At 47.3% G+C, this 17,381-nt stretch overlaps 1 protein-coding gene across 1 annotated transcript; it reads left to right on the forward strand.

The window, feature by feature from the left end:
* Positions 1–335: 335 nt before the first annotated feature.
* On the forward strand, positions 336–8,624 carry LOC148184758 (uncharacterized). The gene is made up of 2 exons (XM_088052306.1): positions 336–351; positions 4,839–8,624. Exon 2 carries the CDS (start codon positions 4,865–4,867, stop codon positions 5,276–5,278), a length of 414 nt encoding a protein of 137 aa, XP_087908432.1. The 5' UTR covers positions 336–351; positions 4,839–4,864; the 3' UTR covers positions 5,279–8,624.
* The last annotated feature ends 8,757 nt before the right edge of the window (positions 8,625–17,381 follow it).

Genomic DNA, 17,381 nt, shown 5'->3' on the forward strand with positions numbered 1-17,381 from the left:
TTTTTTTTCATCCCATTTTTTAAATCCCATTTTTTTTTAATCCCATTTTTTTATCCCATTTTTTTATCCCATTTTTTTAACCCATTTTTTAAATCCCATTTTTTTTTAATCCCATTTTTTATCCCATTTTTTTAACCCATTTTTTAAATCCCATTTTTTTATCCCATTTTTTAAATCCCTTTTTTTTTTAATCCCATTATTTTTTTTAATCCCATTTATTTTCATCCCTTTTCCCAGAGTTCCCAGTCCCCGCCTTCCCGGCCACTCCCCTTCCCATCCCAGGCTCCTCCTCCCCTCCGCTCCATAAATAGTTAAATCCCTGGAACAGCCGGGAAGGAGCCGGAGCTGCAGGTGAGGAAAAACAACTCCACCAGCAATTTCCTCTCTTAATTAATTTAATTGCTAATTGCCTTTTTTTTTTTTTTTTTTTTTTGCTTTAATTATTTTGTGGGTATTTATTAGAATTTTAAATTTATTTTCCCAGTCAAAAATCAGCTTTTTTTTAAACTCGTTGTTATTAGGAATAATTAAAAAAAATAGTTAAATATGGTGTTTGGTATGTATAGGTATAAGGTTTTTTAAAATGTTGATTTTTTTTAAAGATATATAGAGATTTTTTAAAGATATATAGAGATTTTTTAAAGATATATAGAGATTTTTTAAAGATATATAGAGATTTTTTAAAGATATATAGAGATTTTTTAAAGATATATAGAGATATCTTTAAAATATATAGAGATATCTTTAAAATATATAGAGATATCTTTAAAATATATTGATATTTATTAATGTATATTGAGATTTTTTTAAGATATATTGAGATTTTTAAAGAATATATTGAGATTTTTTTTTAATATATTGAGATTTTTATACGATATAGAGAGATGTCTTTAAAATATATTGAGTATTTTTAATGTATACTGAGATTTGTTAATGTATATTGAGATTTTTTAAAGATATGGTAAGGTTTTTTAATATATATTGAGATTTTTAAAGAATATATTGAGATTTTTTTTAAAATATATTGAGATTTTTAAAAAATATAGAGAGATATCTTTAAAATATATTGATATTTATTAATGTATATTGAGGTTTTTTAAGATATATTGAGGTTTTTTAAGATATATTGAGGTTTTTTAAGATATATTGAGGTTTTTTAAGATATATTGAGGTTTTTAAAGAATATATTGAGGTTTTTAAAGAATATATTGAGGTTTTTAAAGAATATATTGAGGTTTTTAAAGAATATATTGAGGTTTTTAAAGAATATATTGAGGTTTTTAAAGAATATATTGAGGTTTTTAAAGAATATATTGAGGTTTTTAAAGAATATATTGAGGTTTTTAAAGAATATATTGAGGTTTTTAAAGAATATATTGAGGTTTTTAAAGAATATATTGAGGTTTTTAAAGAATATATTGAGGTTTTTAAAGAATATATTGAGGTTTTTAAAGAATATAGAGAGATATCTTTAAAATATATTGAGATTTTTAAGAGATATATTGAGATTTTTAAGAGATATATTGAGATTTTTAAGAGATATATTGAGATTTCTTTAATGTATATTGAGGTTTTTTTTAATGTATTGTGCCTTTCTAATACATTGAATTTTTTTTCTATACTGGGATTTTTTTATACTGGGATTTTTTATTAGATATTGATATTTTAATATATTGATTTTTAAAGTACTGATTTAAAAATATTTCTCTATTGAAGCTTTAGATTGAAATTTTAATATTTAAAAAAATTTGAATCTTTAAAAGTGTTCTGTAATTCTATATTAATTCTATTTTTATTTGATAGTGACTTTTATTTGATAGTGACTTTTATTTGATAGTGACTTTTATTTGATAGTGACTTTTTCTTTAATATCATATTTTTTTTATATATATATTGAGATTTGAAGTGCCAATCCAACATCTCACTGAGGAGAAATCGCTGTTTTCCTTAGAAAGCAAATTCTCAACACCTGCAAACCAGAACTCTGGGCTTTATATTCCATTTTAAATCCCCAAAAAAACCTGTACACTTTGTTCCAAGGACCAATCTCAGGAATCCACTGAATTCCACAATCCCAGGCAGGGCAGTATCCATAAAAAAACATGGATAGGAGCATCCAAAGCTCAATCTCAGCTTCCTGTGCCAGCAAATAAATGGAATTTTGGGGATGGGGTGGTTTGGGGGTGGGCAGAGCGAGGGGCTGCTGGTGGTTTTTTTGATGTAGGATTTTAGGGAGTTGGGAATTCCATCAAGAGGAGCAAGGATGGGGATTTATCCCTGAATTTTGATCCTCGTGGCACTGCCAGTAAATCCCATGGAGCAGAACAATCTGGAAGGGCAGGGAAAGGAGAGCTGGGTTTGGGGCAACAACTGAGAAAATCTGCCCAGAAAAACATTGGATTTTCAGTCATTTTTTTCCAGATCAAAACCTTCACCTGGAGCCCAGCCAAGGAATAAATCCCATTTTTTGTGTGAGCAGCCAGGCTGGTTCCACTCCCGAGCAGAGCTGAGATCTCGGATTGAGGCCCTGGGGAGAGAATATTTCCAGGAGCATCAGGGATCAGGGGGAATGGTCCCAGTGGCAGAGGGCAGGGCTGGATGGGATCTGGGGCAGGAATTATTCCCTGGAAGGGCTGGGATGGAATTGCCAGAGCAGCTGGGGCTGCCCCTGGATCCCTGGAATGTCCAAGGCCAGGCTGGACATTGGGATTTGGGACAGTGGGAGGTGTCCCTGCCATGGCAGAAATGGAACAAAATTATCTCAAAGGTCCCTTTCAAATTATCCTTTAATTTTGAGAAGCCAGATCGGGCTGGAACAGAGGGAAGAGTTTTATGATCCATGGGTAATTCACTTGGAATCTGGAAGGGATTTTTCCCTTCCTATTTTCCTGTAGAGACAAACATTCCCCGTTTAGCTCCAAGCTCCACCTGAGCTGCGTGATCCCACAAACCCAGAGCTGCTGGAATTCCTTGGATTCCCCTGGAACATCCTCAGCTCCCGTGCTGTGGCTGTAAATCTCCACAATCCCAGATCCCACACACCCAGAGCTGCTGGAATTCCTTGGGTTCCCCTGGAACATCCTCAGCTCCCGTGCTGTGGCTGTAAATCTCCACAATCCCAGATCCCACAAACCCAGAGCTGCTGGAATTCCTTGGGTTCCCCTGGAACATCCTCAGCTCCCGTGCTGTGGCTGTAAATCTCCACAATCCCAGATCCCACAAACCCAGAGCTGCTGGAATTCCTTGGGTTCCCCTGGAACATCCTCAGCTCCCGTGCTGTGGCTGTAAATCTCCACAATCCCAGATCCCACAAACCCAGAGCTGGTTATTTGGGCATTACGAGATTCCAGGTGGAGCAGTCAGAGCCCAGCAGGATAAACACATCCATTAACCGGGAATGGCTGCGAGGAGAGGGAACCTCACCAGGAATAATCATCCAGGATATCCACACCGTGCCAGGGGGACACTCCAGGGGTCTGGGGATGGGGAAAGGGGAGGAAATTCCGCAATTCCCTGAGTCAGGAGTGCTGAACATCCCCCAGGGAAAGAGGATCAAACAATTCCTGCCACTAGGATGAGGAAGGGAAGGAAGCTGCCAGGCAGGGATCCCAGCTGGCCTCACCTGGGGGTCAGCTGCTCTCTTTTCCAAGGATTACCATCCAAATATCTCAGGGAACGCTGGCAGGAAGAGCTACACTTTAGTCTCCATATTTTTTCATATTTTTTGGGGTTTTTTTTAACCCTCTCATTTACATTAATTTGAAGTTTTAAATTTAAACTCACTTTTTAAAACCCACTTTAAAAATTTTTCAGCTCGCTTTTTAACTGGGTTCTTGTAGGAAATTTCAGGCAGAGTCAACCCCTCAGGTGTTGTAAAGCAGCTCTGGCACAAAGCTCTTCTAAGATTGTCACGTTCTTCTCCAGGAAGGCATTTCAGAGAGCTAAAAATGATCCATGGATTTCTGTCAAAATGGGGAAATTGTTGCTGCCGAAAGCTTATTTTTGTGTGTGGGACTGGGAAGATGGAGCAATGATTTGTTTCATCTTTAGATTTTTCAGAATGGCAGGATTTTGTGGTTTACCCAGAGCAGCTGGGGCTGCCCCTGGATCCCTGGAATGTCCAAGGCCAGGCTGGACATTGGGAGCTCCTGGGACAGTGGGAGGTGTCCCAGGGCTGGGATGGGATTTGAGATCCTCCCAACCCAACCCATTCCTTGATTCTGTGCCAATCCCAGAATTGATTTCCCTTCTTGGTGAGGTCACTTTTCATCCCGTTTCCATTAAGATAAATCCCTGGAATTGGCAGTGTTATTCCCAAATTCTGACTTTGATGCTGCATCAGCAGCAGAACAAAACCAGCCTGGGGGGAATTGTGTGTGCCCATGAGTGGAAATGCCCGTTTTCCATGCAGATTCCATGGATTCCCTGAATTCCTGCCCTAGCTGGCTTCCACTGTGGATCTCTGCCTGGCAGATGTGCAGCTGGAGGGTGGAATGATGGAATATCCTGGGAATAAACCCCCAGGGATCCCCCAGTGCCCCCCTGCCCTTCCCAGACCCCCCAACAAGCCCAGCCTGGGCATCCCTGGATGCTCCTGGAGCTCTGGCAGCCTCGGGGCCGTGCCCATTCCCTGGGGAGCCTGGGCAGTGCCAGCAGCCTCTGGGGAAAGAAGAGCCTTGCCCTAAAAGCCAACCTAAACCTCTGTCCCAGGAGCAGAGATCAGATCTGCAGCTCAGACTGGACATTGCAAGTGCAGGAATCCCCAGAGCAGAGGACAGGGGATGGTTTGAAGGTCCTGGGCTCAGCTAATCGGTTCCTTTTCGCTTTGTTTTGTTCAGATCTGGCCTCTGGAGTGGAAGCCACGATGGCTTTGAGCAACCACACCAACAGCAGCTCGGTGCTGCCCAATTTACTCCACATGTCCGTGGAACAAAAAAAGGCCCTGAGGTTCAACAACTACAGCAACCCCGCCCTGGAGCTGCAGGAGGAGATCATGGCCTCGTTTTACATCCTCATCATCGTCGGCTTCTTTGGCTTCCTCCTCTTCGTCATGATGCTCAGCAACATCGTTTCCAGCAAGCCTGAGAACTACATGGATTATCTGTACTCGGGGAAGCTGAGCCCGCCGCGGGGCCCGCTGGAGCTGCGCAGGGACGAGAGCAGGGACACCTTCGTCATCATCAACAGCGCCGCCTTCCTGGACCTGCAGCGGCAGGAGGGCAAAAACCAGCCCGGCACCGAGGGGCTGAGCGCAAACTCGGCCCTTGGGGATGTGTGAAAATGTATTTTTTTTCATTTTTCTTCTCTTCAGCCTAGCCAGAGATGATTTTCCTTCGTGAAGAGCCGTGCCAGGACAGCTGTGTTCCCATGGTGAAGGTGCTGGTGTGGAACCTCTGTTATTGCAGCTCCAGGATGAGAGGCTGGAGGTGAATTCCCTGCTGGGCTGCTCTTCCATGGCTGTTCCTGTCGTGTTTTCATGGCTTGGCTCTCGGGAGAAGGGATCATCCTTCCTTTGCTGTTGCTTCCAGCCGGGTCAGGACGTGTCCAGCTGGGATGATGTGTCTGTGCCTGCTTCCTGGAATTCTTTATTCCCTAATTTATTTGGGAGGTCAGAGGTGCCAGAGAGCCCTGGCTGTGACTGTGCCAGCAGGAACAGCCACTGCAGCCTCTGTGTGGCCTCAAACGATGGGGAAGGGTCGATGATCTGTGTCCAGCCATTCCACAAGGAACAAAGGTTATTTCAAGGATCTGGAGGCACAGCTGGACTTGTTTGGTCTGCAGCAGGTTTTGGACAGTGGTCGTGCATTTCTCAGCAGCTCTTCCATATTTGGCTGCCCTAAACCAGGAAAATGAGGAGGGCCAGGACATCCCATTCCCAAGGGCTTGGAGATGGGACAATTTGGAATTGCCTGAAGCTGCCAGAGGGCAGGGCTGGATGGGATCTTGGGCAGGAATTGTTCCCTGGCAGGGTGGGCAGGGGCTGGGATGGAATTGCCAGAGCAGCTGGGGCTGCCCCTGGATCCCTGGCAGTGCCCAAGGCCAGGCTGGACATTGGGAGCAGCTGGGACAGTGGGAGGTGTCCCTGCCGTGGCAGGGCTGGGATTATTTTTAAGATCCTTCCAATCCAACCCATTCCATGCTCCTGATGTCCCTCCCAGAGCCCCCCTGGGCAGCCTCAGGGCTGACAATTCTCAGCTGGAGCCCTCAGGGATGTGACACCGCTGTGCCAACAATCCCAAACAACTCATCCAGGGTTTAGTGCTGCCCCTCTCCTGATGGAATCCCACAGAGCTGCTGCTGCTTCCCCAGGGGGGTGTTGCACTTTTGGGGTGTGTTCTGCAGGTCCCCACGGGGCTCAGGAGGGCTCCATCTGTGCCCTGAAGAGTCCTGGAATCCAGGATGGGAGGTGTGGAGAGGCAAATGCTGGTTCCAGCTTGCTACACTTGGTCCAAGAATTCATTGGCAAAAGCTCTGGAGTCTGCAAATCCAAATGGTTGGAGACCACTGGGGCAGATACTGTGAGAGCCTTGAGGCATTTGGTTATAGGAGTAAAAATCCTATGAAATCCTATAAAATTGTGAGTCTGAACGTTGGGGGTTCTTCTCAACCTCCTTTGTGTTCCTTTGTGTGTTTGCTCTTTCTTACTGACAGAAAAAAGAATTCCCAACAATTTTATAGGAAGCATTATTTCCTAATTCTCCTTCCAAGGTTTTTACTGTCTGGAACTTCACATTTTGCTGCTGTGATGTTTTTCTCTCCCTGTTTTCCTTGTATCATTTTCTGCCATGATAAAGTGTTGCTGTTTTGGGATTTTGCCACTGTTTGGGCCAATCCAACCACCTGGAACTGATTTATTCCACGTGGGCCACATCCTTGCAGAGAGTTTTCAAAGCCTGATCTCCTCAGAACTGTTCCAAGGCTGCTACTTCCAGCTGATATCCAAGCTGAAATCCAAACCACTCTCTTGGCTTTCCACACTTATCCTTGGAATTCCAGAGCTTCAGCTTTCCAGCAGAGACCTCTCCTTTTTTGGACAGGTGCATATTCCCAGCCACTGGCTCCAGCAGAGGCCACTTAGGGATTGGAGTTGGTTTTGGATCCTGTTCCTTTGGCTTCCATGTGATGTCAACTCTGTGGGAGCCAGGATCCACAATTCCAGCTCCTGTCAGCCACGTTCCCATTGCTGCTGCTCAGCTGGAAAATGGGAGATGTTTAAAGGTAGAAACAACATTTGCAGCTCCCAGGTTTGTTCCTTCTCCCCAGTGGGGCACCATCCAAAACTGGATCCAATTTCTGCCATGCCAGCACTGAGAGGAGATTCCAGCTCAACTTCCACCAGCTCTGAGAATTCCTGCTCTGCACACCCAGCTTCTCCATTTTTCCATGCAGCAGCATCAGGAAGCAGAGTTGGTGGTGCCTCATTCCATGGGGAGATCCAGGTTTTGGAGGTGCCTCATTCCATGGTGAGATCCACGTTTCAGCTTCCATCACCCACTCCAGATTTTGGGCAGGGATTTCACCTCCTGCACCACTGGCTGCTGCAAGGAATTGCCAGGCTGGAAGCTGAATTCTGCAGGGAAGGGCAAACTGAGCTTCCAGACCCAAATTCCCTGCTGAGGGATGTCAGAACTCTGATATTCCCTTGGGAATGAGCCCATTCCTGCTCACACCTTCACCAGCTCCTGCAGGTGGCTGAGGTGAATCCTCCCCTCTGCAGTGGCAGCTCCACATCCCAAAAAGAGAGGGGAAAATCAAATTCTGACCGCTCAGGATCTGGTGGCTTTGTTCCCTTTCCAAAAACTCTGTCCCAGCCCCTTGGAGCTTTCCCTCCTCACCCCAGGGAGATGCAGCTGTGCCTGCACCATTTCACCCACACTGATAAAAGCTCCAACTCCTAAAGAAATCCTGATCCTACAGAGTCCAGGCAAGGGATGCTCAGTGTTTCCACCTGGGATAGTGGCTGGGATGAGGCAGAAGCCACGAGAGGAGTGTGATAAACTCAGCCTTGGCTGAGAATTCCCAATGCTGAACCTCAAACTCCATCACTTTTCACAAAGTCTCTCCCTGGTTTAGCAGGAAAGCACCAGCTCTTGTAGTGACTGTTCTGAGGAGTAAAAGACTCTAAATTTAATTATTGGCTTCATTTATTTTCTAAATTTCCCACCTTTTTCTGTTTCCATCCTGAGGCCATCTTTGATTTGGGCAGGTTTGTCCCTCTTGGTTTCAGCAGAGCTAAAATTACCCACTTTTGGAAAGTATTTTTGACACCAGAAATACAACTTTGATGTGGGACTTCAGCTCATGCTCAGAAATTCATCAGCCAGGAGGAGGGAAAAGAGATTATTTAAACTGGGGATGGTATTGATTAGAAAAAGAATCCTAATCTTTGTCACTTTGTGTAAGATCGGGAGAGAACCAAATTCCCTGTGGAGAGTTGGTTTTGGGGAAAAAAAAATAAATTAAACCTACAAAGCATTTAATTTAGATAAAAATAAAATGTTAAATTTCAAACTTAATTTTAGCTGTAATATGATACAGCAGTAAAAAAATCCTACTGTCTAAAAAATCCTGCTGTGTATTTCATTATGTTCTGTATTTCATGCTGGTTTTAGTTGGCATTTTAAAATAAAGGGTTTGTGATGATTTTTAGCTGTAATCTCAAATGTAGTAACTGGCAAGGTAATGACATAATGACTCCTGAACTGGCTAATTGGGGTGTAAGTGATAATTGCCACCTAATTGCCCCAGTAATAGGGACTTTGTTCAGGGGTAAGTGGTGAATTTGGTGGTTGGGTTGCTTTATGTCCCTGCTGTAAGTCTGGGACAGAGGAGAATCCCTTGCTCTTGAATCCCTTGTGACACTGGGATTTCCAGATCACAGAATCATGGAATATCCCGAGTTGGAAGGATCCTCATGGATCATGGATCCAGCTCCTGGCCCTGCCCAGACCCCCCAACACCCCCAGCCTGGGCATCCCTGGATGCTCCTGGAGCTCTGGCAGCCTCGGGGCCGTGCCCATTCCCTGGGGAGCCTGGGCAGTGCCAGCAGCCTCTGGGGAAAGAAGAGCCTTGCCCTAAAAGCCAACCTAAATCCCTGCTGGGCCAGCTGCAGCCAGGATCCTGTCACTGTCCCAGGGAGGGGTCCCTGCCTGCCCCTCGAGGAGCTGAGCTGAAGCCACCTGGGCCACTGCAGTGCCTGTCCCCACGGCCTTGGGGACGCCATCCTCAGCCTGGGGCAGCTCAGGGAGGGAGAAGAAGGGGAATCCCAGCTTCATTCCTGTACCCCAGGATGCTCCCACAGCTCTTCCCTCACTGCTTTCCTCCTGGTGTCCACTCACAGTCAGGAGGGAGACAAAAGCGAGAGTGACAAAAGTGACAGGGCCTTGTCATGCCTGTCTCAAGAATGGCACCTTCTGATGGTGCAGAACAAAACAAATCCATTAAATAATTAAACAAGGAAACAGCCAGGTCAGGGAGGGATCCTGCCCCTCTGCCCAGCCCTGGGAGGCACCTCTGGAATGCCCAGCCCTGGTTCCTCAGCACAACAGGGACAGGAGATCCTGGAGCTGAGGAAGGGCCTGGAGCATCTCCATGCCCAGGAAAGGCTGAGGGAGCTGGGGCTGCTCAGCCTGGAGAGGAGCCCCAGCTGAGAGGGGCCTCAGCCCTGGCTGTGCCTGGGTGTTCCTGGGTGTCCGTGGGGTGTCCCTGTCCGTCCCTGTCCATTCCTGTCCGTCCCTGTCCATCCCTGTCCGTCCCTGTCCATCCCTGTCCGTCCCTGTCCATCCCTGTCCATCCCTGTCCATCCCTGTCCATCCCTGTCCGTCCCTGTCCATCCCTGTCCATCCCTGTCCGTCCCTGGGTGCAGGAGGGGCAGAGCAGGCCCAGGCTCTGCTCCAGGCCCAGCAATGGCACCAGAGCCACGGGCAGGGGCTGAGCCCAGCAATTCCCCCTGCACAGGAGCACAACTTGTGCCCTGGGCAGTGCCCAGAGAGGGGCTGGAGTCTCCTCCTGGGGATATTCCACAATATCCACAATCCGTGCCCAGAGCTCTGGGATGATGCTGGAACAGGGAGGTGGCACCAGATGTCCCAACCTGAACCACCCTGTGATTCTGTGAAACAACACCTTCAAATTAGGGATCAAAGAACAAGATTTGCACTTCCAGTGGATACCAAGGGCCCCACAAGAATTAGGGGATAATTCCCTCCAGGCTTTTCTTCCCACACTTTACATCCTGTTCTTTAATAGTGAGGTCCATGAATGACTTTTCTGGGGGCACCTCAGGCCACCACCAGATCTTTCATGTGCTCTTTGCATGAAATCAATAATTCCAGCAGGATTATCCCTGTCAGGTTCTGCTCCTGGTATCCTTCATTAAGGATAAAAACACATATTAAAAGAACACTAATAAAAGAGCAAGTTTCAAATCCCAGTGTTTCGTTTCAGGTGTATCCCATGACAGGTGCATCTGTGCTCTGCTTGGATCAGGGACACATAATTTACACAAAAATGGGCCAAAAATCCAATTTCACCACCCTTGTGACAAATTCCTGATATGGGAGTCATGAGATCAGGCCTTGGACGTAAATCCCTCGCATTTCAACAAAAAGATGGCTGGAAAATGAATTCTACAAATCAAGCCTGTCTTTGATTCCAAGGATCTGCTCCTGAGCAGGGACTTGAATAAGGATGAAGAATTCCAAGTGACTTTCCCACTGCAGACACATTCAAATCTGGCAAAAATGGGAAATTTCCAATTTTCCCCCTAAAACCTGCTGCCAGCTCAGTGCTTCCCAACACCAAGCACTTCCAGCATCTGCAAGGAACATCTCAGGGACAGGTAGGAGAAATCTCCCTGAAAGGAAAAGATCCCAGCAATCAGTGGTTGGTTCAGGCTTTAAGGCACGAATTCAGTCTCTCAGGGTAAAATCTGGCACCTCTTCATGGCAGATTTTCCTTCCCCATGCTGTTAATTAGTGAAATTCAATGATTCCCCATGCTGAGTGATGCAAAGTGGTAATTTTTAACAGTTTTTCCAAGTTCATTGAGTATTTTCTTCAATTTTTTAAAATTTTTTTATTTTGGAAGTGGCTCCCAATTTACGTTGTTGTGTTCATTACTGTGTTTCTTGTGAATTTCTGACAAAATCAACACATAAAAACATAAAAGACAGAAGATATGACTCACTAAGCCTGTACTGTGTTTCCCCTGTGCATGGAAATCATTGAAATGGGAATTTTTGTGGCAGAGAGAGATCTAAACCAAGGGAATCTCATCTACCTTCAGAAGAATCCACAGATTTAATTCTCCAGAGAATTAAATCCACAGATTTAAATCTCCATCTCTTGAGATGTGGATATGAAAAATAAAATAACCAGCTTTTCTCAGCTTCAGATTCCTCAGCAAAAACATCTGCTCGTTTTTGACCATCAGGGAAAAAGCAGGGAATGGGAAATAGAGGAAAGAGGAGGGAAGGGAGAGACTGGAGAGGGGCAGGAATGATTTTATTGTCCTGGTATCTTATCCCTGCACATAATTCCACATTGTCTTGAAGCAGCAATTGCTCCACTAAATATCCCAGAAGATTCAAGGCTGGAGGAGCCCTCCTGGATGAGGCAGTCCCACCCAGCATCAGCCCAAAGCTGTCCCCAAGGGCCACATCCAGACTCCTCCTGAGCATTTGGGATCTGGGTGCGCAGGAACAGCTGCTCTGCTGCAATGTTGGCTGCTGACCAGAGGGATCCTGACAGGCTGCACCCAAAATATTCATGTCTGGTAAAAACCTGCCTCTAAATGTTCCAATAACTCCATGGCTGAAGGTCACAGACCACACTGGGATGCTCTGTCCTTAATTCCTGGTGGAGAGGGACACCTGGGATGGTTCTTTGTGGCTGAAGAAAAATCCCAGAGTCCCAGAATCACCTGGAGACTTTTGTGTTCATCCAGCATCAGCCCAAAGCCTGTCCCCAAGGGCCACATCCAGACTGCTCTGGGACAATTCCAGTGACTCCAAACCTCCCTGGGCAGCTCATCCCAAGGCCTGACCGCTCTTCCAGGGAAATTTTCTTTCCCAATCTCCAACCTGAGCCTCCCCTGGTGCAATTTGAGGCCATTTCCTCTCATTTTTCCCTGTCCCCTCCTGCCAGGGACTTGTGCAGAGCCACAAGGGCCCCCTGAGCCTCCTTTGCTCCAGGCTGAGCCCCTTTCCCAGCTCCCTCAGCCCCTCCTGGGGCTCCAGACCCTTCCCAGCTCCCTCAATCCCTCCTGCCAGGATGATTTGGGAGTGCTGTGAAATGAGAATGAGGAAAGGATCAGCTGTGGTGCCTCTGTGCCCTGGGGAAAGGCAGGGATTGCACAGCCCTGGGCTTTTCTTGGGACACAGCTCTGCTCACCCCATGGCCCAGCGAGCTCTGCCCTGCCCTGCCGGCGCCTCTGGGGACACGGAACAGCCCCAGTGAGAGCAGCACAACCCCCAGAACACCTCGCTTGTGTCTGGGTTGACAGCAAGGAGAACAAGCCCAGACCTGAAGGGCTCCGAGTCCTGGCTCCGCTGTCTCCCTGGGATTTGGTTCCAGGGCTCAGCTGCTGTGGGTTCCAGGCAGAGTTTCCACCCTTGTTCCATGGCAAGGTGTGTCCTGCTCTCCCCGACACAGCAGAGTCCATGGGAGCAGCAGTGGGGTCAGAGGGTCATGGAATGGTTTGGGTTGGAAGGACCTTAAAACTCATCTTGTTCCATCCCCTCCCACTGTCCCAGGTGCTCCCAATGTCCAGCCTGGCCTTGGGCACTGCCAGGGATCCAGGGGCAGCCCCAGCTGCTCTGGCAATTCCATCCCAGCCCCTGCCCACCCTGCCAGGGAACAATTCCTGCCCAAGATCCCATCAAATCCTACTCTGAAGCCATTCCCTGGCTCCTGGCCCTGCAGCCCTTGGCCCCAGTCCCTCTCCAGCTCTCCTGGAGCCCCTTCAGACCCTGTCAAGGCTCTAAAATCTCCCCAGAACCTTCTTTCCTCCAGGCTGGACGACTCCAATCAGCTGCTTCCCATCCATTCAGCAGGGAGAGGTATCCCAAGGAAGGAATTTGTGTCTCAGGAATTGTCCTTCCTGGTTTGTATTCTTTGGGAAGCCCCCCGTGAAGGATTTCATGGAAACAAACATTAGGAAAGAGGAAGTGTTTGCTGCCAGTTTCCCAGAAAACAAAGGGAAAAATAGAATAATCTCCTTTTCCTGGAAAAGCTTTGTCAAATCCCTTCCCATTTCCCTCTGGGAGGTTGAAGCCTGGCAGAACTTTTCTCCCCAGTCCCTTTTAACGAGCATGGAAACCTGTGGGCAGGAAAAAGAGCTGAGTCTGAAATCCAAGGAACTTTGGGATTTTACAGAAACCCCTCCAAGATGAGTCCTTGCCTTTCCTCCACTCCCATTTTGCTGCTGGGCAGGATAATTACAGCCCACGTTTTTCACAAAACCCTGTAACCCTTGCTGGGGAGTATTGTGGCTCATGCAGTGTGACTCAACTGGTAATTTGGGATAACAAGCAATTCCTTCAACATCTGACTCAAGTTAATGGGAGGATGTTACCCAATAGCAGCACCTTAGTCAAGAGCTCTTGAAATAACATCCCAGCTCCTCAGCAGGGTTTGAAATCCCAATTATTTTACTGGGTTTGCCAGCAGGAGCTCTGGGAGGGAGGCTCAGGGCACTTGAACAATGCAGGAGAGCAAAGCCAAGCTCTGGTCCCACTCAGGAATCTCTGTGTGTGTGTGGAGATTTTTCTTTAAAATGTGGGAAAAAAAAAAATCATTAAAGGATCTTTGCATAAGGACAAGAGGCAGAGTCAGATGCAAATGTTGGGGGAGAAGCTGCCACAGATGTCCCTCTGCTGGAGCTGGAATGCAAATCACTTGGATTTCCATCACGTCTCATTGACTAATGACTCCTAAATGCTTTTCCAAGCCTCATCTTCATGGAAAAAAAAACCCACAAACATTTATTTTCCCCCCAGACCTTGGAGTTGATCTGTAATGGGTGACCCAAGACATTTTGGGATGGGAACATTTTAAATGGGAACATTTTTCTCCATTTTCAAGTCCTCAGTCCTGACAGCTTTCTGCAACCCAAAAGCACTTGGGGACATAATTTAGGGGTGATTATGGTGGGACTGGAGGATCCTGGAGGTCCCTCCCAAGATGGGTGGTTTGGGATTTTGGGATAAAAGCTTTTCTGAGCGAGCAGGCAAAGTGGAACCCACTGAAAAGTGGGAGAAGGGTGGCCAGGAATGGAAAGCCAGGAGACGTCACTCAAAGCTCATGCTCTGTCCCTCTGAACTCATTCCTTGGAATTTCTTCCTGCAGGGCCCAGGTGGGAGAGGAGGAGGCCTGGGAAGAAGAGGGAACACGCTGGGGATGGTCTGTGTGAGAAAATCAGAATAACAGAGCTGGTTTAGAGCCCAAACACAAGGCCCAGACCCATTCAAGGAGCACCAGGCTGGGAAATGAGCCCGAGTTTAGGCTGGAGAAATGAGTCAGAGCAGATAAAAAGAGCTGGAGGACTGGAAGCTGAGGCACTGGGGAGCAAAGCCAAGCAGCAGGAGGAAGTCCAGGAAAAAATTAAAGGATAATCAAAAAGGAGAGCCACCCATCTGTGTTCCAGGGGATCAACAGGAAGCAGCCACGTCCATCCTCCTTCACGTGACAGCCACATCCCAGCCTTGGGACAGACTGCAACAGCCTTGCAGGGATGCTGGGACACATGGACATTTCCAGGAGCTCGTTCTGATCCAGCAGGAACGGCTGCCAGATGGAAATCCACATGGATAAAAGCCTAATCACTCATTTGTGCCCAAACTTCCCCTCTGCAGGAGCACACGAGGAACCCGTTGCCACCGGATAACTTGTGGCAGCTGCCAAGAATTCCAGTTATCAGCTGGGATTATCCCAAACTGCTCCACAGGTGAGCCAGGCAAGGTCCAGCTGAGCCCAGACACGCTGGAATTGCTCCAGCAGCCAAGACAAAGCAGTTTCAAAGCCAAAGCCAGACTGGGGAGTGACTTGGGTTGTGCCACCTCCAGTCCCTGGTCACTCACTGCCAAAAATCAGCCCTTGGATCAAATCCAGGGGGAAACATCAGCCCAGGTTTTGGGAATTTTACCTGAGTTTACCTCAATTTAACCTTCAATGGGTTGGACATTAGGTTGTTTTCCACGTGGGGCTGCAATCCAAAGCTCAGAGATCCAAAGATCCAAAGCTCAGAGAGTGTCCAAAGGATGGGGAAAGGTCTGGAGGTTCAGCTGGAGGAGCCTGAAGGAAACTCCTCATCCCAAGGGCCAGCTCCAATCTCTGCTCCTGGCACAGGGACAGCAGCAGGGATTTAGGCTGGAGCTGGCCCAGCAGGGATTTAGGCTGGGTTTTAGGGCACCCAGAGGCTGCTGGCACTGCCCAGGCTCCCCAGGGAACGGGCACAGCCCAGGGATGCCCAGGCTGGGCTTGTTGGGGGGTCTGGGCAGGGCAGGGGGGCACTGGGGGATCCCTGGGGGTTCATTCCCACTCAGGATATTCCAGCTCCCTCATGTGAGGTCTGTCAGCTCCTCAATAGCCTTGAAGGCTGAGGTTAGTAATAGTTCATAAATATTAACTAATTAACTAGGCTGAGGTTAATAATAGTTCATAAATATTAATTAATTAACTAGGTAGTTTGTGCTGTAATTAGAGGATGAAACAAGTCACTGCATCACTGGAAGCATTCCTGCCAAGACTGGAGTTGGGATCCCAGGGAATTATGAAGGAGTGTCCCCCACGCAGAACATTTGCAGAGCAGGATAAAGCAGGTGGAATTGCTGATTCCCAAGAGGAAGAACGGGGAAGGAAATGTTGGAATCACTGTTTGGATGTGAGGCCCTGGGGATGCTGCTCAGGGAGCTCTGCCTCCCTCCAGCCCCGCTCTGGGGTGATTCTGGCAGAAGTCTCAGACTAAAAGCTTTCAGTGGTATTAAAATTAAGCTGAGCTCAACTCAGCTAAAGTCTAATGACAAAACTGTCCTGTTGAAGGTTCATTTTTCATTTTAAGGACCTCAGAAACCCCAGAGCTCTGAGCTCCCTATTCCAGCAGCCACCTCAGAACCTCGGGAGAGTTTCCTTTGTTTCCCTTAAAATCACAGCAGTTCCTTTCCTGATCACTCCACAAGGACTGCAGCTTTTGTTTAAACACACAGAGATTTCATGTGAATAAAAGGAACCCTAAAAGTGCAAACACTGGGAATTTAGAAGCCTCTTTTTAATTTTAGACCTTTGATTTTTTTGTCTTCAACTCTTGGCACTGTGTTGAATGCCAGTATCAGAAATACAGACAAGGGAGGTACAGCCTGAACTTTGCTTTGGAAAAGAGGAATTTTATGGACTAGGGGAGAAGGAGAGTTCTGTAGCCACAGTGAGCTGGCTCATTTTTTGGGATGGGGATATTTCCAAGAGGTTCCCATATAGATCCTCTGGTGCTGAAGCTGTTGATGTGGCCCTTGGGGACAGGGTTTGGGGTGATGCTGGTGGTGCTGGGGTGGCACTGGGTGATCCTGAAGGGCTCTTCCCACCTTCATGATTCTGGGATACACCAAGCACTCCAAGGCTCTCTATCCTTGTTTCCTCCTCTTCCTCAAAAAATAAACTGGACTGAATTTTCTTTTCTTCTTTCAAATGTGTTTTTAATCATAAAACCTTTCTGTGCCCAAGGAAGGGCTGGATGGGCTTTTCCAGCCTCAGGATCCTGGGATTCTGGGATTCATTCAGAATTCGAGGTCCCCAGCTGGTTTCTGAAGGAGAAACTGCAGCAAAGCTGAGCTGCTGTCTCCCCCCAGTGACAGCAGATTTTTCCTGTTTGAATTGTGGCACACGGGATTCCCAAAGGTAAAATCACCTGGAAGCTGTGACAGCACAGGTCAAACTCCCCATGGAATATCAGGGAACAGGCACTGGTTCAGTTTGGGAAAGGACAGGACTGGACAAGACCAATTCTTTTCCTGGAAATCACTGGATATTCCCCATGCCAAGATCTGGGAATGTCTGAGCTCTGATGCTGCGCTGAGATTTAGGAATGGCCTCACACAGGAGGAAGGCTTGGGATAAATGGGATATTGGGAGAAAATTCCTGGCTGTGAGGGTGGGCAGGGGCTGGGATGGAATTGCCAGAGCAGCTGGGGCTGCCCCTGGATCCCTGGCAGTGCCCAAGGCCAGGCTGGACATTGGGAGCTCCTGGGACAGTGGGAGGTGTCCCTGCCATGGCAGGGCTGGGAATGGGTGATCCTTAAAATCCCTTCCACTCTGGGATTATAAAAATCAGGCTGGACCAGATTTGAAATCTTTTACCTGCAAAGATTTTTCTGATTTGGCTGCAGAGGC

This window comes from Pseudopodoces humilis, chromosome 2, assembly GCF_049639895.1.
Source record: "Pseudopodoces humilis isolate 2021_Gansu_Grassland_sample_001 chromosome 2, ASM4963989v1, whole genome shotgun sequence".
NCBI lineage: Eukaryota > Metazoa > Chordata > Aves > Passeriformes > Paridae > Pseudopodoces > Pseudopodoces humilis.